This window comes from Athene noctua, chromosome 25 (genome assembly GCF_965140245.1).
Source record: "Athene noctua chromosome 25, bAthNoc1.hap1.1, whole genome shotgun sequence".
Lineage (NCBI taxonomy): Eukaryota > Metazoa > Chordata > Aves > Strigiformes > Strigidae > Athene > Athene noctua.
The window spans coordinates 6420680-6444014 of record NC_134061.1 but is presented as its reverse complement, the minus strand read 5'-3'; the positions used below and the strand labels follow the sequence as shown (position 1 = coordinate 6444014).

The window sequence follows — 23335 nt, the reverse complement described above, 5'->3', positions numbered from 1 at the left end:
GGGGACAAGACAAGACCACTGCAGACAGATTGGTTTTGGCTACAAGGAGCCTCAGAACAACGCTCAATATGGCCAAAATGATCTTACCACTGATGAAAGCACTGGGCTCCCACTTCTGGCAACAGAAAGCTGAAAGAAAACCTAGTCAAAACACACAGACTTCTCCTGGGTTAACTGCAAAGGGTGAGATGAAGAAAAAAGGTGTAAGGAAGAAAGTGAGGCCACATATCTGGACCAGGGACAGAAGAAAAGCTCTTAAGAAGAGAGAACCTGCAAAAGGTGATTTTTTTCTCAATTCATCAGCAGTATTTTAGAGCTGGCACTCGAGTAGATCTGCTCACCTGTGACGCACAGCTCAACACTGGGCCAAATTTCTCACCACTGCTCTAACCTCCGCTGCTCTGCATCACACCACTGCACCATCTGTCGTCGTATCCACCAGACAAACAGTAATAAAAAAACCTATGAGAAAACCTATTCCCTAAAAATCTCAGTCACTGAATTGTTTGGCCAAGATAGAAGATTTCAGCCGGAAGGAGACACTAATGAAAAATGTGACTTTCACAAGCTGACATCCAGCAAAGCATGACTGAGCTTACAGCAAAGAGAAATCTTAACTGCATCTTGCAGCACTTGGAGATGGACATCTGAAAACAGAGGGGAAATACAACGCACTACAAAAAGTGATTTGACAGACAAGACTGTTCCTTCACATTTTAAGGCCTTTTTGACCACTTGCTGATGTTATCTAAGATTCACCGATAAGGGATTTTTAAAATAAACGTAGAATAAAACCACTGCGCAACCCTTAAGGTGTGTTTTAAAAGAATTTGGACCCACATCACAGAATGGAGCTTGGCTGGTGCCCCCAGGGCAGTGGAGTCTCTAAGGGCCTCAAAGAGCCTTACAAACCTGCCCCACACCCCACAGCACCAAAGGGTCACCAAGGCCTCATAGCACCCTTAGGGGACTCTAAAATCCTGTCACGCACCCCATGGGGACAGGGGTCTCGCGGTGGCCCCTCAGGGAATCCCACAATCCTGCCCCACATCCCAGTGTACCAAGGGGTCACCCCACTCTCATAGCATCCTTAGAGGCCCCTGCCCCACAACCCACAGGGAGAGAGGTCACCACAGCCCCATAGCACCCCCAGGGCACCCTAAAATCCTGCCCTGCTCCCTATAGGGCCTGAGGGCTGCTGGAGCTTCACAGCACCCTCAGGGAACCCTAAATCCTGCCAACAGCACCGCTGGATCACTAGGGCTGCACCACACTCTTAGGTGACCCCCTAATCCTGCCCCATAGCCCATCAGGAGAGCAGTCAACCCCGCCTCAGGGTGCTCCTGCAGGAGCCCTAGAAGCTCACCCCACAGGACCGAGGGATCACCACAGCCTCACAGCACCCCTAGGACACCCTAAAATCCTGCCCTGCATCCTGCAGGGCCACTGCAACCTCACAGCACCCGCAGGGAACCCTAATCCTGCCTCACACCCACCGGTACAGTGGTCACCCTGGCGCACAGCGCTCCCGGGGGAGCTCCACAGTCCTGCCCCGCACCCCACACCACCAGGAGGCCACGCCGACCTCACAGCAGCCCTGGGGGACCCTAAAATCCTGCCCCACAGGGTTAGGGGTCACCCTGGCCTCACAGCGCTCCCGAGGAAACCCTACAGTCCTGTCGCACACGCCACAGCACCAAGGGGCCACCCGAGCCTCACGGTACCCCCAGGGCCCCCTACAGCCCTGCCCCACAGGGAGAGAGGCCACCCCGAGCTCACAACGCCCTCAGGGCCGGTACACCGCGGGGGGGCACCACAGGCTCAGAGCACCCTCAGGGGACCCCACACGCCCCCAGGGCTGAGCGAGCACCCCGGCGGCGGGGCTGCGAGGAGCCACCGGCCCGGCCCGGCCCGGCCCGGCGTCCAGCGAGGAGCAGAAGCGGGTGGGAATAGCAGCGGGGCCGGGTAGGGCGGGAAGACTCCGTCCCCGTTCCCCCCCCCCTCCACTTACCCGCCCCGCCATCTTGCCGCTGCGCCCAGCCCGCAGCGCCGCCCGACCGCCGCGCCGCAGCCACGGTCCCGCCCCGCAGCCGCCAGGGGGCGGCGCAGCGCAGGCGCCGCGGCGGGGCTGGGCGGGTCCCTGAGGGCCGCGGGGCGGTCACGCCCCCCTGAACGGCCGGCGGCTCCGGATTGGCAGTTCCTCCCGCCGCGCTCAGGCATTGACGGCCGCCTCCCCGCAGCGCCGGCTTCCCATTGGCCTAGCGGCAGGGCAGGGGAGGGCGTTCTGCCATAAGTCACGGGGAGCGCTGCCGCGATTGGCCTGCTGGCCGGGCGGGGCGGGGCGAGGCGAGCCGCCGGTCTCAGGGCGGGTGGGTGCGGGGCTGCCGGTCGCTGCGGTTTCGCGGCCTCCGGCCCCGGCGGCCTCACGGCGGCCCGCAGAGCCGCCTCGGGGCGCTGGGCGTGCCCGGCCCGGGAGCGGGCTGGGTCGGGCTTTGCCCCGGGGTGTCCGGCAGGGCCGCGGCCCGGTGCGCTGCGGGCGGCCTGGGCCGAGCCCCGCGGTGGGGACAGGCCGCCCCGCAGAGCCCCCGCCGGCAGCAGGACGGGCATCGGCAGGGCCCTCCCGGGGCTCGGAGCCCCTCGCAGCTCCGGGCCCCTGGGCAGGCGAGCCCCACGCCGCTCTCGGTGGGCGCATTTCCCGTGCTCTGTGCGATGACTGGCTGGTGGACGGCTCCAGACCGGCGCTGCAGCAGTACAGCAGCGGCTCTAGGCGGGGTGCTGTGGCCTCCTCCAGTACCGCCAGTGGCTCACCTTGCTGAAGCGGCTACCCGTTCCCCAGCGTCTGCCTTGTACTAATGGCACGTTTCTATGCTTTGTGCTACAAATTACCGGTGTGCGCGAGCCTGAAAATCAGATAATGGGAGCTTAGAGCTGCTACTCGGGCCTCTCGGTGGCACGTGTCAAAGCCTGGAGTTAACCCCGTTCTTCGGTAAGGAGGGATTGGGGCTTCTAAAGCCCGTTGCTAGGCCTTCGCTCACGGCGTGGGTGTCTTGTGCTCAGTGCAGCTCTTGCTTCTATGTGGAGCAGCCGTAGCCTGGTCCCATTTGAGCACTTACTGAATGTTTGTGGCCAGATTTATGGATATGGATCCGTACGGGGGCCTACGCCTGGGGTTTGGCTGAAATAGTGCTTCACTCTTAAGAGCAACAGATCATATTGGATAAACTGTCTCTTGCTGAGAGACAAAAATAGCTTGTTCACAGAGCTGCGTCCCCCTGTGTAATGTTCTGCAGAAGAATGAAATTCCAATTACGGTCTTTGGTTTTGACTTTGCTTTAAGGCAGGAAGGTGGCAAACACTTGGACTCCAAAGCAAGGTTCAGTAGCATCTCCGCTGCCAGCCTCAACAGCCTGGAAATCAATTCAGGGAGTGAGCTTTAATGCATTAGCAACCTGTCACATCAACTTCCTGCACAGGGCTTTGACAACATAATAAAATATTAATGTTGATTTTAACTGCTGGTTGGATGCCTTGAACAGGTAGCAATGTCAGCTGTAACCCAGAGGGGAATGCCAAGTTCATGAAAAACTGGGGGGGCCACATTAATGCAGTGGGCCGAAGCAGTCAATACTTCAGGCCAGGGATGTACCTCAGTGCAGAGTATGACTCTGTGGGTAAAGAAATCAGGTCGATACCTAAATCTGTTCTAGGTGGATCTAAACAGTGCAAAAAATTTGTTTTCCCCAGTGAGACCATGTTCTTCCTGCCTGCACAGCAGCTGAGCAGTTTCCCCATCTAAGTCTCTCAACAGAAATCACTGCACTGGAGAAACATCCCTGAAAATTGGTTGTTAAATATTGCAAATAACCCCTCAGCTTTGGGCAGGTAACTGCCAGGTGGCTCCTGTTGGAGAGGATTTGCTTCCTGGCCTCTGTTTCATATGAAACTGGTTGTGAGACGGACAGGTGAACATCCACATCAGCTAAAACAGCATTTTCCTCTGCAGTTAATAAAGGTGTCTGGCCTGGAGGGTCACCCCTGGAGGAGGCTGCTGGTGCTGCTGCACCCCCAGCAGTGAACTCTGGCCAAATGATACAATATGGGGGGGGATTCTCACTGCTCTGATCTTAAATCTCTCCCCTGCAGCCTTGAAGGAGTCTCTCACAGAAAAACAGACACAGGAAATACAACCTCTGATTTTGTAGTCGAGGGGATGGTGAAGGCAGAGTGGCTGCACTCCCCCACCCTGCACCATTTCAAAGGGGGGAAAAAAGCAAAGCGAAGCTCCCCAGACCATATGTGAAGGTCACACCAGTTTCTCTTCAGATCTGGGACCAAAGAGGACCCCAGCCCACCCCCACTTGGTCCTGAGCTCCAGCCATCACTCCTCTGCCTGGGGGACAGGACTGCACCTCGAGGAGCTTTGGGCAGCGCTGGGGCATGTCCCAGAGCTCTGCCCCACAGCCAGCCTCTCCTGGGGGCAGGGAGTGAGGGGTGAAGCAAGGGACAGCACACACTGTGGAGCCCAGACCTTCACGGCTCACCCCTCTGCACACCCATCATCTCCCGGAGTGAAAGCTTCAGCTTGCAGCAGACACAACATCTGCGCCCTGAACCCCGGGGTGGGCAGGATGGCCCCGCTCCCCAGGTGGGTTTATGTAGGCAAACGGCAGGATCCAGCCCCCCAGGCTTGCCCCACTGACCTCCCCATGAACCTGCTGGCTGGTAGCACGCTGAAGGGAGGAAGAAGGCTGGAGGCTAGCTAGTGCTGGAAAATAAAAAGAGAAAAAGAAATGTATGCCTCTAACGCCATGAAGTTATCTGTTTGCTACCTTTATCCACGCAAATAGAGATGGCAGCAGAAATTATGTCCCTAGATTCTGTAAAAATAGCTTGAGAAGTGAAAACCAAAATAGCTCAGGAACTGAAAAGCAAAATATCTTGAGAAACAGAAACAAGAGCATGGTTTGGTTTCAGGGCCTTTAGGTTTTCCTTAGTCCTTTTTAGTGAAAACACTGATACTCATACACTTGGCAGAGCAGCAACGATGCGAAGGAAACAAGGTGACCTGCTGCTTGAACCGGGCTCCCTCTTCTGTCGGGTCTCCTTCCAACCCCGCAGCCCCGGGGCTCTGGTGCACCCTCAGCCGTTGACTCCCCAGCAGGGGCTCAGCCCCGCAGGCCGGGAGCCACAGCTCCAGGCCGGGTATTGCTGCCCCGGTGACGGGTCACGGAGGTTTCCCTTCTCCCGTGGGTGATGCACAGGACTGCGGCGTCGTGGGGGCAGTTTGGTCCGGGGCAGGGCTGTCCTAGAGCAGAGCCGGGGTGGCAGCAGCTGAGAGCGGCTTCGCTGGCAGGGCCCGGGGGCGGCAGGGGCTGCGGGAGGTGGCAGGGCCCAGCTGCCGGGCCGACGCCTGGGCCGCTCTCAGGGGAGGTGCCGGGGCAGCGCTCGGCGCGGAGGGGCCGCCCTGGGAGGTCCCGGCCGCGGCCCGGGGTTGCGGTGGGAAGGGCCGGGGCAGCTCCACGGGCAGCGGCGCTATCGCCCGGCGAACAACGGCTCCGCGGCCCTTGATTGGCGAGAGGGGCGAGTGAGGTGATTTTTCATTGGCTGGGCCTTGCGGACAGGGGCCAATCGCAATAGAGCTCTGTTACCGTGCGCCGGGCGGACGCTCTCGGACCGCGTGGAGAAGGGAGAGAGTCATGCGGCGCGCGGAGGCTCGAGGCAGCCGCGCGGCTCCTCATTGGCCGGAGGCTCCGGGCTTGGCCAATCCCTGCGAGCGCGCGGGGCGGGGCGGCGGTTGGCCCGGCGCGAGGGTAACGGCCGCCGCCGCCTCAGGCGCCCCGCCATGACCGCGCGCGGGGGGCGCGCCCGCTGCCCGTAGCTGTCGCCGTCGCCGCCCGCGGGTCGCCCATGGAGGTGAGGGACGGGCTGGGGAGAGGCTGGGCGGTGCGGTTCGTCCTGTCGGAAACCCGGGCGGTCGGGTGGAGCTGTCCCGGGTTGGGCTGCTCCGAGCGGCGGTGCCCGCCTGTGTGGGGCCGTCTAGACTTGGGCCTGGCTTGTGGTAGCGGGTGGTGTGAAACCGAGCTCGAAGGGGTCAGGAAAACCCGTTTCATTGTCCTCAAAAAGTTCCACTTGGGAAAAATATGAGCGTCTATGTCCTGGGGGGTGTGACAAATGTGTACCAGCTCGCTGGGCCTCTGCATCCGTTATTTGTTGATCACAAATCACCTAAGTGCTGGTGCCCTTACTGAGCAGGGAGACAACCACAGAGAAAACGTGGTGGAGTTAGTGTAAGCAGTGGAGCCGTGCTCCACACTAATTCTGACTTTGCATGTTCACATATTTGTAAAATGTGTCTTAGAAAAACAGTGTGTTAATGCATTGGTGTAACTGTGGTGTAAACTCGAAGGAAGATCATGCTGCACGTTAGGTATGGAGTCTGTTTTCATCAGATACAGAACATTTTTTTTAGAGAGAAATGCTCATTCAGAATGCTTTCAGAATACTAGTCCTGTGAAACTTGAACTTTTTCTGAATGTAGTAAATGTTTCAAATGAGCAGCTATGGTAATATTTTAAATATTATGCAAATAGCTTCTTTTTTTTTTTTATTTGTGAGCTAAGGAGGTTTTAGCTAGTCAGTTTTATTTTAACTATACATTTCCTTGTATACCTCACCTGAGGAAGGGAAGGCACCTAACATTTTGTTTTCAGTCCTTGTTCCTACTGGCCAGCTATTTTTGAGCACTTCCAAGTTGATGATGGGGAGAGGGGTGTTTTTTAGGTGGAAATTGTTTCTCCCATAGTTACAGAATGGGACAGATTTCCACCATAGGTCCCAGGGTGTGTATTACAGCAAAATTCTAGCTCCTGAAATCTGAAAATGCACATACATGCTTTCATGTAATGTAAATGATGTAATAGAAACAGTGATGAAAAGACAAGGGGTGTCTGGTGACACATGGAAGGCTAAATGGTGAGAGGGATGATAATTCTCCTACTTCTGCAGTTGATGTCATTCTGTGGTGGTTCAGCCCTTCAGAAGCTCAGCTAATGTACATGGAGAGAATGCCGGTTTCTTCTTAATCTGCATTCCTCGATCTGTAAACAACATGTGGATTTCTTGTGCTTTGTTGGGTTAAGGTTTTCTCTAAGGGTAAATGTGAAAGTGTTCTAATGTCAGCATGTAGAACTAGTTCCTTGAAAACTCATGGAGGGAATCCATCTGTAAATTAAAGTGCTAAAAAAGTTAATGTTGGTATAAAATCTACAACTCTCAGGTCTATGTGTAATTATGTCCTTTTATGGCTTTTTTTCCCTTGTCTTGTGTAGCCTAAAGTTGCATTCAGAGGTGGCAGTCGCTGCTGGAGTAGCGCGGAAGCCGGCGGGAGGCTGACAGACATATTCAGTAGCGTAATGACAGGCTCTGGCTCACTGTATGGTTGCTACAAGTCACAGGTTCAGTTGATTTTAAATGAATTTTTTATATCTGTAAGACTTTGGGTTGCTTGTAAACAAAATGGTCAAAAAGTATTTCTAATACAGTTGCTTATAGTGGTGAACATAAATCACCATGTTTGATTTATTCATAATAAATCTCCATTGTATTAATGTTCATCAGAAAGGACAGGGGCTTTTTTTAATACGGTCACAGGTGAAGCAATATGTGGTGCTTTGTAAAATTTCATTGTGTTCTTTGTTTTTCTGTTAGCATAAACAATTGTAGACAAAGCAAGGAGCAAATGACTGTTTTTAGGAAAACTGGGAAGTCTGTAAGAAGGAGAAGCTTGGGTATTTCTATGGCCTACCACAGACAGAGTCCAAATATCACATACACCAGCCTGAGGAGCAGGGGGTTCTTAGTCTGACCAGTAGAAACTGCCATGTCAGTTTAGTACATCAGGTATCTCTTTTCATTTTTGCCTTTCATAGGCATAAGCTGTCACAGAGGTAAAAGACTCAAATGAAAGCTCATTCCCAATACCTCCAAGAACAGACCTGTTACTTGCTCTATCCAAGACCTGTATGGCTTTGTTCTTCCATGTCCTCCAGTCCAGCAATTGGGCATCTTTTTTTGCTTACAGAAGTATTTTACAGACATGGAGGCATGGAGACACCTGTCCATAGTTAGGCAGAAAGCCTTACTGGGAATAAAACCTGGATTTCTGTGTCGCTTTCTGTAGGTGCTGGACTACTTTGCTCCATAAAGGAGCACATCATGTATCTTCAACATTCAACCTTGTGAAAACACCATTTTTTTCATTTACTAAGAGCTGAGAAAGCATATCATGTTTAAACCAAACAAGCAATGGCCCCTTTTCACTTAAACTGGGTAGAAGGCCTTTCATCTGGAAAATAATTAGTTGTCAGTTTTCTTCAGTAGCTTAAATAACCTGTAATGACTGGGAGGAAGGGAATGTCTCCTGACTCCTGTCAGTGATCATCTGTTACAAACTAGTGCAGATGTTTTAGGCTAACTTGGCCTGAAACTTTTACTCCTGTGCACTGAGCAGTAGTCGCCAGCAGAAGTTACCTGTAGCATTGTGTCAAAAGTATGTGGCTCGCTTGCTTCTCGTGATCTGGTTACTCTGAGAGGGAACTCAGTTACAACCATGTAGAGTGTTGAAATGACAATTTCATGTGTTAAATATTTAAAGCACTGCTTTTATTGTACATAAAATGCAGAATGAAGAAAATTTAGAGCTACCTCAGACCTACAGTTCTGCCCTTTCAACATCGGACTACTCTGCACCTCTGGACTCTTCCCTGTTGTATACACCATGGTCGACACATGGAGATGATACTAAGCAGCTTGCTGCTTCTCAGATTAATGTGAAATCCAGGTAGTCATCTTTGACAAAGAATGTGTGTGTTGATGGAGTAGGTGGATTATATTTTTTTGCTTAACAGAATATTTTGAATGAAGTAATTGTTTTAACTAACAATGCAACAATGCAATCTGTTTTCAGGATTCAGCCTGAACAGAATGATTATGGCAGTGAAACAGATTTATATGGACTGGTGTCTAACATCTTGGAAGAACAAGATAAGTCGCAGCCATATTGTGCTGAGGGGTGAGTGTGTTGCCATGCAGGCACTGCTGGCATTCTCTTCCTCTGACAAAGACTTCCCTCACCCATCTCAGTGTCTGTGTTCTGTTAGTCATCTTCCTTTGCATCTGCTGCTGGCAAGTCCTCGTGCTCTTTATGCTTTCCCTTCCTTCTCCCTACTCTTCTAATATTTCACTTGTGATACTTGAAAGATTTTCTCTAGGTACTCAAATTACATGGTAGCTTCTGGCTTTCTGGTATTTGCAAAACTTTTTAATTGGCACTTCTAAAATTAGTCCTTAACAAGCATTGTGGAAATTCAGTATTCAAAGAAATCTCCTTTAATATATGCCTTGGCCTGGGTTTTTTTTAGATCAAGATTGAAGTCAGACTTTAGGTTTCTTTCTTAATTAATTTCAATTCACAGAAAGAATATACAAAACATTAAATCATACTCTCTCATGCTTTCCTGAACTGGCAGGAGAGAAGAAATCCTTGCAAAATTAATGTTTCTTGATGTGAGTGCCACCTAAGCAATTTTACATATCTAAATGTCAGATTTATTATGCTTCTATTCTAGCACCGGAAGAAACTGTTAGATAGTCAAAATAACTTGTGACAGAAGGACCCCTGAGAGACCTTGAGAGTTCACTGTCTTTTGCTTAAATCCAAGTATTCGAGGTCTGAGGGATGAGACAGGAAACCCAGTTCCCAAGGTTCCCAAGCCAGGCACCACTCTTCCTTTCTGTCTTTCCAAACAATTCCACAGATTTCTGCATGTGTGCTGAGTTCTGTGCCAGAAGTGAGGGACGACTTAGAGTTTTGATCAATAGAGAGTTTATTAATTCCTTTGCTTCAGACAGTGAAGGTTGGATTTCTGTTTTCAGTACTGCCAAACTTGGCAGTGACTGTAATGACTTCCAGGCACAATTCCATTGTTTACTTAGTCTGTTTACAGTTTTCCTTGACAGTCGGTGACCGATTGTCCTGTTTAATTCATGGTAATTAGTGGAAGGAAAGGAAATGTGCTGAGATGCTTTTTCTTGCTGTACCTGCAGGAAGCAGTGTAAAACACGGACGATTCTGAAGCAATAAGCAGGATGATACAGAGAAGCGTTTTGTCTGGAGTGCTAGGACGTGGCTTTGAAAGGTTGTGGGTAGTTTTGGCAGTATGGTTATCTTAACTTGTTACTTGGCCAGGAGTATTTTGGTGGTGGTGGCTAGTAAATCTCTTGACAGGATCGACTGACCATAACTTGGTATGTGCATATCGCTTGCAGCTTGAAGGCACTGTATGTAGCTCCTAAGGTATATGGGTGGGTTTAGACAAGACAGAATCAGTTTTCTCATCTAGTTAAGGAGAGGCAGCAGTGGGTAGAAGTTGGACTAAGACATCTTTGAATCAATTGAGAGAAATGATTAAGGAAGAAGGGGGTTCTTAAACCTTTTTCTGCATTTGGGAATGGAAGAGGAGCACCAAGAGAAGAATCTAACCATGTATTTCTTGTTTTTCAAGGAGCTGCCCTTCCAACTTGAAGTCAGTATGGCCCATGAATGCAGCCAGAATCATAGACCACCTTGACCTGTTGCCAGAAACTAAAAGACCAGTTGTTGGAGCTGTATCACAACAGGGTTATTATAGCAGCGAATCTGTATCTGCTGCCGAAAAACAGTACTTGCAGAGTGGTAATTTTGCATCACAGCAAAAAGCAGATGAATGTTATTGTGGGTTTACTGGCATAGACCTTGAAGAGCAGTGCTTATACCCTTCTAGGAACGATCATGGCAACTGTTACAACATTCAGACTAATGAGAATATTAAGACAACACCTGTATATCAGAACTATCCATACATAAAAAACACCTTTACACCCCAAGTTGGGCACTCAGAAGTATTCAAAGACTGGGGAGCCGATGCTTATTCTTACAGAAGGGAGAAGGTGTGTCTCAAAGGAGCAGACACACAGTGGCACCAGAAGCGGGCAGAAACGTTTCTTCCACAGTTTCACAGATATAATGAAAACCCAGATTATAGTAGATACACTGAACATTCTCATGCTACTAAAGCAAAGCCTAACAAGAGTACCAGCCTCCAAGAAAATAAGTTAGTAAATGGAACCACTGAGGCACCACCTCTGGATGCAGAACCCTATAGTAAATCATTTCAAGTTAAATCAGGAGCTCAGAAGAAAATAGAAGATAGAATTTCAGATCAGCAAAACTTTACATTTCCCAAGGCTGTAGGATTTCTATCAGAAAAACAATTTGCAAGTGAAGCTTCATTCTGCACTGATTTGGGGCAAAAATTTGAATATGGACTAAAATCTTCTGCAGCTTGTCCAGGGAATAGTGACTGTGCAAATGGTGTAGAAAAGCAACAGTTTTCCAAGTTTGATTTTCAGAATTCTGAATTCTGTAAATCACTTCCACTGTTACCAAACACAACAAACCCTTCAGCAGGTGCTAATGTGAGGCCAGCTTGGATGAACGTTCAAACTAAAGCCACTGCTTCTGTCCCATTTCAGAATCCAAGTCCTTTGTTGAAACTGAATAATCATTTACCTGCTTTTCCAAAAAGTTCTAGTCATTCTAATGATTTTTTTCAGTTACCATCTTCAAATTTCCCTTTAAATAGTAATTTATTTCACAAGTACTGTCAAGATAATCCATTTTTTTCAAGTCTTGATTTTGGTTATAACACTGCAGAACGAGCTCGGAGTGCTGCTTGCATGGAAGCACTACTTAGGAGTAGAGATGAAAATTTCATCGAGTATTTAAGTGAAAAGAAATTAAAGCAGCCAAATAGATTCTATGACAATTGTTCAGCTCAGCAGTTTGGGATCACTGAAAATATGAACAAACACCATTTCCACTTGAAGCCACAGATGGAGCGTTATGATCTGGAAGGACAAATACATGCAGAGGAGTTGTTACAGAACATGTACCAAGATCTAATGGAGTCTCAGGGTCAGTTTAATCTCAGGCAGGGAAACAGAGACAGTAACACCATCAATCCTGTGACCCGCCTGCAGGCTCCAAGCTTTTCCAACAGTTGCATGATGGGTGACTTCAGACACAATAAGCAGCTGTGTTCAAGTTCATTCCCCTTGAGATCAGGCCGCCTTGTTGGCCATTCCATTGTCCCCCAGATGGAGTCTCACAACCTTTTCTCCCATGATGATTTGAAACGCTTCTACCCTTATTTTAATGATAAGATATATGGTGACAGTGCTTTTTCTAGTTTTATACCAGCATTTGGATTTCAGAAGCGAGTTAAAACCCGTAGTGGGCCTGCCAGCGAACTTCATGTTAGGCTAGAAGAATGTTATGAACAGTGGAGAGCTTTGGAGAAAGAAAGAAAGAAGGTAAAAAAAAAAAAAAAAGCCATATCACTGATTTGGTGTAGATCTCATCCTACTCAGGCCAGGTAGTTATGAGTTGAAATGCTTAATGGGACTTCAAAGTTAAAAGAGTTTGCTTCCCTGTGTATTTGGACTGAAAACAAGTTTTGAAGGTTTGTAGCCTGTTTGGGAGCATAATTTATGTCGTATTGAATGTTGCACTTAAAGCAGGAATTCAGTGACTTTTGCAGTCTGTCTGTTGGGGTTGGGGAAGGTGTTGTATGACTGACAAAACCATGGGGGTTTTTTTAACACAATAATGTTAAATAAATGTTAAATAAATGCAACGCCTTTGGAAACTTTGAAAGCAAATCCATTAATTATATGTTGAATTGGGACTAAACTTTAATCCTTTCAAGAATTAATTAAAATTCTTAGGTCCTATGCTTTTAGTTCTTAAATGAGTTCTTCTAGCTCCTGTTTCCCTGAAGTTTTACTGAGGATGAAGGGACTCTTCTCCCGCCTCCCACTGAAACAGAGGCCGAGGAAAGTCTAATATTAAAACACTGACAGATTCATGTAGTTCTGCATAAAGGCCTACTCAAAGCACTTGCCCTTTTTGGTCATCAGTAGAGGTGCTTCCTGCTACCCTTGTTGAATGTAAAAACTCTTAATTTCACCGGTTTAGCTGGTATTGAAATTCAAAAAAACGATCTGGAGCTGTGACTTCCAGAGAGGGAAGCTTGGCCAAATGTTACCTGGGAATCGTGGGGCCGGGCCGTTTGGCTGACAGCTTCTCCCTGGAAACGCCACCGAAAGAAACTGAACTGTGAGGGGATTAACACGGGTTTTTTGCCAGAGTGCTTCCAGACGAAAGACGAAAGACGGTTGTTGCTTTGAATCACGGGATTAGGGGGAGAATGAGCTTGGTTTGAGGAGGGGAGGCTGGTGTCCAGGCTTCACGGAAAAGTGCAAAAGAGATTGTTGACACATGCAGGGGGGGATGGGGTGGTGGTGGTGGAGAAAATTAGGCTGCAGCTTTATGTGGACAACCACAAAACAATCTAAGAAATGCAATTTAAAAACAGATTTAGCTAGCTATATATTGTTACAGGTGTTCCAGACATAACAATGGGGTGAGAGGGATTGAAATTTGAAATCTTGAAGTCAGGTTTCAAAGTAATTTTCTGATGGCAAAATAAAATTTTATTTTACCAGAAACAAAAAATTCTTTCTGTAGTTTGACAAAATTTAGGTTAATTGATAACTTAATTTAAATTTTATGGGTGAGATCCAAATCAGTTTGCTCATTTTTTTCTTGTGTTGTAATTCTGACTGGCCTCCATTTTATTTCCAGGCAAAATTGGCACAGGCTGTAGTCAGAGTGTGTGAAGACATAGCACTTCTGAAACACATTATGTTGGCATAATTCAGTTGAACTGCTTTGAGTAAAGGAGTTGTTTTGTCTTACCAAATGGTTAAATCCTAAATGCCTGAATCCTCATTATCTGCTTTAAAAAAAATGCAAAATCCTAAGGGAAAGGAATTGTATATCAGATATTTTTTCTTGCCTCTGTAATAAAGCATACTTTGCAGCTTGCATTCTTACTCTGAGTTATTCTTTTGTTTTCCTGCAGACCGAATCAGCTCTTGCTAAGAATTTCCAAGGGAAAAAGGTTTCCAGTGCTAACAACACTCCAATTCCAAGGCTGACCTCAAACCCATCAAGAGTTGATCGCTTAATTGTGGATCAGCTACGTGAACAAGCCAGAGTGAGTTGTAGGACTAAAAAAAATAAATCTATTGAACTTATGACACAGAACTTAGAGTACAGGGTAAGATATGCTTAAGATGGTCAGAGGAACTTTTACCAAAATAGCTTTGTTCTTAAATGTTGTGCAAGGAATAGTATTTCAGCAGTCTCTGCTAGAATTTCTACTGCTCCAGGTTCACTGCCGCTGTTACCAGGGAGCCCGCTGAGCGCTGAGGCTCACGTTTACATCCCTACGTGCCAGGAGGAATGTGGTTTCTAGTACGTGTGTGAGATGCCAGAATCCAGTCATCTAGCTGAACTGCTTGCACAGCTCTAAGATGTGCCTGCATTTTGAGCTGTCTTGAGCAGCTCAGCAGAGAAGTGTTCACTGTAGACACTGCATTAGAGGAGGTGTTTGTGGAGGAAAAAAAGCAAGTTTGTTTAATGTTTGTAAGACTTTGATACATGTTTGCTTGAGAGTCTTGATTTTTTTAGTGCAGAATGGTTATTTGATGCAACTTCAGCCTGAATTTCTACGTTATTAGTTTGCTGCTTAAACCAAACAGCCATAACCTGTAGGATAAGTGTGACTGGTGTCTTTTGAGCTGCCTGTGGCTCAGTGGCCAAACGATGGTGCCAGTGTGCAGCATCGTGCTGCTTTGTGAGGCGGCAGCCTGCAGAACTCTGCAGGGGAGACTAGAGGGAGGAGGCGAGCACAGGCAGAGCTGAGCAGAGCCGCCAGTGGAATCGCGAGGGTCTGATCTGGCTCTTCGGAGGCTGAAGGGCCCGCGCCAGGCTGCTCCTGCTGCAGGAGGAGAAGTGTGGGCCGAAAGTGCCGAGCCGAAGCCTGCCCCTGCCGGGGGTTGTGGGACTAAAGGCAGCAGCTATGAGAAATGCTGGTTCTTGGAGCAGCCGGTGCTGCTGAGCTCAGCTGCTCCCCGGGCAGTGCGGGGAGAAGCGGTCTTTCCTACCCATCTCGCCCAGGTGAAATAAGCCGTGGAGCCACGTCTGCTTAGTGCCTGCTGAAATCCATCTTGTGCAACTGCCTGGTTTAGTTCATACAGCTGAGTAGAGAGTGTAGTGAAAGACGTGTTGATGGGCTTACTGTGCGCATTTAAAACTACTGTTCTGTGAACCCCAGAATAATAGTCTTGGGGAGTTTCCACTTTCAAAAGGCTTGCCTGTCCTTGTCCTAGTACTTTAAAACTGCATCTAAAAAAGGACTTAATCCTTTTAGCCATTTGAGCTAAACTTTAGGGTACAGAACCTCAGACACTTGCTAGGTAGTCATGGAAAAGTAGTTTTAAGGATGCTCAAAAGCACAGTGGGGCTGTTGGATCTGGATTCTACCATCAAAAAGCTTAGTGACAACCAAAGAGAGACACTGGTGCAAAGGTTCAAGTGGAAGTTGGACTGGATGAGTCTGGGAGTAACTCTTCTTAGTGTGGAGCATCTAGTTAAATCCTCTTGGTGTTCACACACTTTGGTTTTCTTGTTTGAGACTTCAACTTGCAGTTGCTTTCAGTTCCAGAACAAAGCATAGCTGATGGAGAGGTGACAGTAGCTTCCTTCACTATGTCATCAGTAGATATTAAAGTACTTAATAGTCAAAGAACAAACTTCAAACCAGGATCTCCTCCCCGCAGACTGTATCTTGTCTGCCTTGTGTCTGGGGAGATACAAGGTGCACAGCTCTGTGGGAGCTGGAGCATGCTGCAGTCACCCCACTGTGGGGCACGCTGGGCCTGGATGTTCAGCTCGTTCTGTTGAAGCTCTTCTGGACTGATGGTGATTTCTGCCAGAGAGAGCAAACAGTCACTTGTTTCCAGTAGTGAGGGTATCTATGGGCAGAAGAAAGCATTAGAGTTCCTGCCCCAAATACAGTGTTTTGTGAAGAACAGTCATCAAACCTGTGCCTGAAATGTCAGCTCTTCCCCCTGGGGTGTCCTTACTTCTGGACTGCGGGGCCCGCGGCTCTGCGGGCGGTTTGGCTGGGACCCTGCGCTCCAGACTCGGCCTCAGCTGATGGTTCCTGCTTATCCCAGTGAAGGATCCGAACTACTTAACAAGCCCTGTGACAGTCAAAAGGCATCAGTTGTGCATTGCAAGAGAAGGGCAGGTTTAGGTAATGCCTCTGAGTCATGAGTGGAAGGAGGTATCTCTTGGGAGCACAGGATGAGCTCCTGAGGGATGGGAAGGCGAGCATTGGACCCATCCGTGGTTCCTGGTGGGCTGCTGGGGCAGCCCAGCTTTGCTGACTTTTGTGGATTTTGCTTTTAGACACCTGGCACTTCTCCCAGGCTCAGTGTAAGGAACATAAGCATTTAACTAACTGTCAGCTGGGGATCCCACTGGATGAGGTTGTGGTACCTGAAAACCAGGTCTTCAGAATGTAAGTCCTTTTGTGGATGTGGACATACTACTAAGACTGGGAAGTACAACTGTCAGGTTCATCTACTTTTTTTCACTTGCTTATGTGATCCTACTACAGCACTCCTTAAAATCTAGCTTTATCTTTAGAAACAACTGTAGTGATTTTCAAACAGCCTTATCTATTTTAGTTTCCTATCCTAGTGATTGATTCCTCAGTTGTTCGTGTGAAGTTCTTCCTTCACATTTTTTAAACTCTCAGCTTCCTTCCTTACCTTTCCTTTTGGGGCCACTCCTGTTTAACATCTTTATTGATGATCTAGATTAAGGGAATCGAGTGCCCCCTCAGTCAGTTTGCAGATGACACCCGGTTGGGTGGGAGTGTTGATCTGCTCGAGGGCAGGGAGGCTGCAGAGAGACCTGGACAGGCTGGAGCCATGGGCTGAGCCCAACTGGGGGAGTTTCACTGAGGGCAAATGCCGGGGGCTGCCCTTGGGCCACAACAACCCCCAGCAGGGCTACAGGCCTGGGGAGGAGTTGCTGGAGAGCTGCTGGTCAGAGAGGGACCTGGGGGGGTGATTGACAGCCGGCTGAGCGTGAACCAGCAGTGTGCCCAGGTGGCCAGGAAGGCCCATTGCTTTGTGCTGGCGCAGCACACGGAGATCATCTGGGTGAAAACTGGCTGGTCTTTGTGGGATTGGTTTTCACCCAGGTAAGTACAACAGCGCTGATGGGAGGACCACAGTCATCTTGATTCAGAGGAATGCACGTTGTCATGGAACCCCCTCCTGTTACCTGGTTGTCTCAAAGTTGTGTATATCTCTTATTAACTAGTAAGCTGTGTGGCCTGATACTTGGGTATTTTAGCTTTGCTGTTGTGCTGTGCACACCCAGGTATTCTAGAGCTTCAGCTTTGGAGAAGAAGAAATCCTAGGTAAGAATTTAAAACTACTTCAACTATAGTTTATGAACTGTTCTTAAAAGAAAATGATTATCATTAACCTGCTCTTCCTAATCTAGTAAATTTTTATGTAAGTCTAGATGAATATAGTTTGAACTCCTGTAACATGTAAAATGTCCATTAGGTTGTGACTTTACTGGGAAAAATGGAGCGCCTTCGCAGTTCTCCCCTTCATGCTAACATTTCTACTGCTCTTGATAAACACCTGGAGGTAATTCGTGTAGTGCAGTCACGTAGAAAAGATGAAATTGTAAATGCTTCAAATCGACAGAGGCAAGGAGCTCCCAGATGCCAAGATGACAGAGGTATAACTTATGCTCACATATTTTTATAAGGTAGCTGAAAAATTCTACACATATAAAAGTCTATATAAAAAATAAGTGTGAGGGGTTTTGTATTAAAGTTTTCATTCGGTTTTCAGTGTCTAGAGCTTTGGGAAAGGCGTATGTATGGGTTTTAGATGATGGTTTTGAGAGGATACTAAAACTGGGTTTTAGAGATAAATGGTTTAAGTTAATTTGGAGCGCATTTATTCAGTTAATAAACTAGCAAGTAATGAAAAGGTAGTGGGTTTTTGGGGGGATTGGAGATGATATTAAGATATTGCCTCTTCTCGCTGTCCCTCATATTCCCCTTCCCATCACCTCTCTAGCTCGCTCTCTGTTTCAGTGTAGAACTTCCTTGGTATCTCCATGCTGAATGTGCAAAGAGAGCAAGATGGCCTTGCGTTATGAATGGATTTCCTCTTCAAGCATGTTCTGTCATAGAGCGACATAAAATACAAGTCATATTTTGGATGGATACACAGAAATATATTGGTCAATATTTTTATTCTTAATGGTATCCAACAAAATATTCAGCTTAATCTTTCACTAGTGCACGGGCAGACTGGCAGGTTCCCTTCTCGGAGATGGGAGTCAAAATAAACTCCTGCAGCCTGGGATGCTCTGACCTACTGCTTTGTGCTGGAAGCTTTCTTACATCTCTGAGAGCCCTCTGTTCACTTCCTGCCTTTCCTTCCAGAACTCAGTTAGATGGATTGTTTTACTTCTTCAGGGTGTCCAACCATGCAGTTCTGTTTTTTCTCAAGATTACTGCAACAGATACACTATAGCAATTTGTCTTTTCACCTGTTCACCATCCTTCTTGTTTCTCTTTACCTTGATTGAAGATTCTGTGACTTGTTAAGATAAAGGGGGGGTTTGGGGTGTTGAAGCCTGTGAAAATAATTGGTGCTGGCTTTACTTGGTGCTACTTCTTAACCAGTGAGCGCTTTGGAACTGAGTCCTCTGGGAAAGAGCTGCCAGACCTCGAGATCTGCTCCCTGGTCCAGCTGCCTTGAGAACAGAAAGAAGAGGACTTTGTGCAGTGGGATCCACCTAGAAGGGTTGTGCTTTCCTTGTCTACCTCATCCTCCATACTGGCTGTCTGCAGGCTGTGTTAGCCTGCTGTGGCAACGGGGGAGGATTTTCCAAACAGTAGATTATTGAATGTAGTAACTGTACATGCTGCATGACTGAGAGAGATTGAGGCAGATGCCTGAAGCTGTGCATCTCCTCCCTTTGGCAGAGCTTTCTTGATATTAATAGTTTAGTTGTCTTTGAAAAGAGGTCTTCCCCGGCCCAACCCTGTTTACACAGCACCTCTTTATTCCATCTGATCTGATATTAAGTATCTGTCTTACCAGGCAGGACCTGTCTGTTGTGTCCTCTATTCCAGGAACTTTGATTTAAACAAAATTCAAATGTAAGCCATGGTTGCCTTTTCTCCCAGCTCCCCCCACTTTAGTTATAACACAGATTTACTTCAGTGGGAAGCAGATGGACCTGAGCTGCCTCATACTGGTTGTATTCATGCACAAAGTGGGTCTGAAAAATTTTGCTGTTACACACTGAAGTTGTGGGACTGTACGAGGTATCTGGCAGTTGTTTGTAAATGTTTTTGACCATTTAATGAAGTTCTGGAAGAAATCACAGTGATCAGAAAAATGATTTATGGAGTGCTGTCTGTCACCCAGAACAACCATCAGGCCTTTCAGAGCTGTCTGACCATACCTCTGCTTTGAGATTGCCCTAGATTTAGTTTTCAAGATCTTTCAGAAGGATGTAGACGTTACAGATCATCTTCTGAGGGGAGAAAAGACCTTTTTAATATCTCTAACTCTCAGGCCCTGCATTCAGCCAAAGACTTTTCCTTATTACTGTGGGATTTTCCCATCTTCCCTGGGTAGTGACGCAAATGCCAACCATCTCTTACAGCTTTGAGACGCACACTTACGTCAGTGTCACTTGTTTCCCAGCTGCTTCTCAGCACTCCAGGTGTCACCGTTCCTGTGGTCTCTTCTTGATTCCACAGAGCTTGGTGTGGAAATTGGAAATTTGAAAATACAAGACCTAATAATCACATCCTCCCACTCTGTATTCTGTCCTTTATTTCTCTGGAGTTCTCCTTCCAAGCGCTACCTTCTAAAATTCTTTGGGTGGCTGACACTTGTGTTGGACAAGTGGATTTTCATGGTGATTCTTCAGTTACCCAAATAGTTTCTTGTACCACTCCTCCTAGCTGCTTTAGCAGTGGTAGTGGTAGAGGAATCAGTGGTCACTCTGTGCAGAAGGAGGGATGTCTCGGAATGGGTTTCACAGAAACCAGCCTGGGGAGTGAGAACCAGGCAAGCTGGTGGAGGGGATGAGGTTAGGCCTTTAAATTCTGCCCTTTTCTGAGGCACCCCCAGACCCACCAGGAGGGCGTGCCTTCACCTGGAACAGCGACTCCAAGCATATTGTTTGAAGGTAGGTGCCAGCTTTTTGCAATAAAATGAAACTGCAGTTGTGCTTTACTGAGCACAGGCCCTTGGAAGAGCAGACTTTGACTTAAAGTCTTCCGATGCTTCCAGACCCCACGGAAGCATTTGACCAGGGAGGCAAACGCACACGTGCTCTCAGCGCAGCCCAGTGCACAGCCCGGTGGGAACCTGCCCCAGAAGAACGTGGGAGTTCTGGCTGAAAGCTCCAGGGCGTAGGAGAGGGGATTGAATTTGTTTCTCCACACAGAGTCTGGAGTTAAAATCAAATCTATGCATTCAGTTGTTGCTGTTGAATAAATGGACCACAGCACCACCTTACCCTTTACAATAAAGCGGTGGGGTTTGACCCGTTTGCAGAACATGATCTGTATGCTTTCATCAAATGCCATAAACAAGCTATTCCTTCACCTGTTTTATGAACTTCTTATGCAAGATGGGCAAAGGATCCACTTTGTGGATGTTCAGGGGTTGCTGTGAACATTCAGTAATGAGCTCGCACAGGAAGGGGCGAGATGCCTGTAGTATGTGTGTGTATGTGGAATTCTGTCAAACCCAGAGGTGACCGTAAGGCTTTAGGTGCTCCTGGGAACAGGTGACAGCTTAGTAGGAGCTTCAACAAAATAAGTACCTAAACTCCACATACCTGCCTCCTTGTACAAGGGCCTAAAAATCACTACTAAGATTCAGCTTTTACAACCTTACAAAGAGACAAGACGCAAAATCAGGCACTAAAAGGGTCTAAAAAGTTTTCCTGGTTTTAGCATTGCCAGGGTGAATCAATCCCCAACAGTGCTTGCTGATGCCCTGTAATTAAGATTAAAATGCCATTTCTTCCCTGCAGATGTGTTTGCTCTTGCTTTGGCAATTAAAGAGATGAGCGTAACAACACGTAAAGCACGTACAACTCTCTGGTGCGCGCTCCAGATGACCTTACCAAAGTGGTTAGCTGGAAAACTGGATCCAGAGAAAGCTCGGCAGGAGACAGTGCAGCCTGAAGAAAAAGTGTGTGAAAATACAAACAGCTGCAGCATCCTAAACCCGAGGGCTGAAGTGAGCAAGCACTAATGAATACCAGTTGCACGCAGAAATACACTCCACTGTGTGCATGTGTGAGAGGTGATACACTAATTCTTTTAAATTATTTGTCAAGTTTGAACTCCTAATATTCTTATTTAAAGCTGTATTTCAACGAGAAGTTGAATTTGCTTTAAGGGCTCTCGGGTTTTTCTTAAACTGTTAACATGACAGACAGCACTAGAATATTGTAAAGCCAAACTGGTGAATGTTAATTAATTAGTCTGATTATTTTTTAACAGCCAAGATGTTATTTAACTTCTGCAGGTGAACCCTGGTGTACAACTCCTCTGATAATTTCTTTTAGATTTGCTTTAAGAAATAAGTTTTAAAATAATGATTCTTGAAGACTGTAGTTTAATGGAGTGTCCAACCAGTATCAGATAAGATTGTGATGTAAAAATACTTTCCTTATGGAACTAAAACCTGGAAACAGGAAGAAAAAATACTAAGACTACCCAATATTCATGTAAAATTAAATATTTGAAATGTAAGTATTTATGAATTTGAGATTTTAAAATGTAAGTTTGTGAAAGGAGATGCACCAGGTTCTACTAAATTACTGGTATGACAAAATTGCTGCTGTGAAACCATGCAACTTAGTAAATGTGTTCAAATCATTTGTGCATGCTCTTGGGGGAAAAAAAAAAAAAAGAACCTTTGTTTTAAAGTATTTAAACATAATGAAAATATGACCCACGCACAAGATTGTGCAGCAGCTGAAATAATGAGCATTGGTTTTAACACCTTAACTTTAAAATTGGAAGAGGTATCACAGAGTTCTGCAATTTAGGTTACTCTTTCACTAGTTTGGGTTGAGATTTGGTTGTCATATTTTAGATTTATTGGTTTACCTCTGCATTTTTGACAGCTACTAATACTTGGTGGTTCATCTGCATATCTTAATCTGTAAGGAATAGAAGTAACTTATTCATGGATATGAAATGTTGGTATTATGTGGCTCAGGAGATACAGGGTTTTAACACTTCTAGCATCGCGTTTATAATGTGTGGATTAAATTTATTCAGCTGTCCTTGCCTAGATACCCTGATATTTTAAATGTCTCTGTTCTTCCTACTTCTGGAAATCCTGATAGGCAAAAGGTGTGATCACACCACGTAAATTGTTGTTAGATGATGTGGGAGCGAAGCCGAATGAGAATGCAGCAGGAAGCGGAGTGGCTGCTTTGATCCCTGCAATGACCAAGAGCTCTGCCAGGTTACGGGCAGGAGAACAAAGCACATCTTCGTAGCACAAGTCACTGCATTGAGCTTTGTTGAGTTTAACCCAGGATACGTTGATGTTAAGAGCAATACTGTACTGACTTCAGTCTGTCTGGTAAAAAATAAATCGGCTGTTGTTGAGCATTTGTTCTGCGCTTTTCTTCATAACCTCAGCTCCTAGAACTTAATCTGGTAACGGGGATTGTAATTTCCAGTTGGTTGTTGAAGAGTTGAGAGGTACCAGGCAGGGGTGATACTGAAATTACTCTCTTGCAGGGAGAAATAATGGTAACATTTGACAAACCCAGGGAAAATTTTATCAGTGCAGTGAAGCCAACGTGGTGTTTTTCTCCCTGTGGTTACGGGCTCCGGGCTTCCAGAGGAAGGTTACACAACGGTTCCGGTGTCTGCGGGGGAGCTCGGGGGGTCCGGCCGGTCCCTGCTCCATCGTCCCTCGCTGTTGATGCCAGGACCCTGCCTATCCCCGGCACCAGCCGGGCCCAGCACCCGGGACTGGGGGGCTCACGGCCAGGGAGCAGCTGAACCCCCGGGGTGCCGCGGGGTGGTTGTGGCTCTCCCGCCCTGCCCCGGAGTGGCTGCGGAGGGGGGGGCTGGTGCTGCCCCGGCCCCAAAGGGCCTTTCTGAACGGCAGGAGCGAGGGCTTGGCTGGCCAGGCCCAAACCCCCCACCCCGCGCTGGGCTGTGCGCAAATAGCACCCACGAGATGAGGGGCAGCTCCCACCCTGCGTTTAAACCCACACAAA

At 47.3% G+C, this 23335-nt stretch overlaps 2 protein-coding genes across 3 annotated transcripts in view; one reads left to right on the top strand and one right to left on the bottom strand.

Annotated features, from left to right (window-relative positions):
• The window catches only part of NSF (N-ethylmaleimide sensitive factor, vesicle fusing ATPase), an 83765-nt gene extending 81645 nt beyond the window's left edge, over nucleotides 1–2120 (bottom strand). For both annotated transcript variants that reach the window (XM_074926597.1, XM_074926596.1), the window contains exon 1: nucleotides 2012–2120. In XM_074926597.1, coding sequence (XP_074782698.1) covers nucleotides 2012–2023 — 12 coding nt within the window. In that variant the 5' untranslated portion in view covers nucleotides 2024–2120. The remainder of the gene's footprint in view (nucleotides 1–2011) is intronic.
• Nucleotides 2121–5907: 3787 nt separating this feature from the next.
• Nucleotides 5908–21339, top strand: MEIOC (meiosis specific with coiled-coil domain). The gene is made up of 8 exons (XM_074927165.1): nucleotides 5908–5913; nucleotides 7329–7454; nucleotides 8682–8839; nucleotides 8966–9070; nucleotides 10563–12411; nucleotides 14025–14159; nucleotides 17596–17776; nucleotides 21116–21339. Exons 1-8 carry the CDS (start codon nucleotides 5908–5910, stop codon nucleotides 21337–21339), a joined length of 2784 nt encoding a protein of 927 aa, XP_074783266.1.
• The last annotated feature ends 1996 nt before the right edge of the window (nucleotides 21340–23335 follow it).

Bases quoted from the DNA above. Each gene is read 5' to 3' on its own strand.
- MEIOC (XM_074927165.1), top strand. The intron at 8,840-8,965 runs GTAGTCATCTTT...ATCTGTTTTCAG, and splicing joins CAGATTAATGTGAAATCCAG to GATTCAGCCTGAACAGAATG. The intron at 12,412-14,024 runs GTAAAAAAAAAA...GTTTTCCTGCAG, and splicing joins TGGAGAAAGAAAGAAAGAAG to ACCGAATCAGCTCTTGCTAA.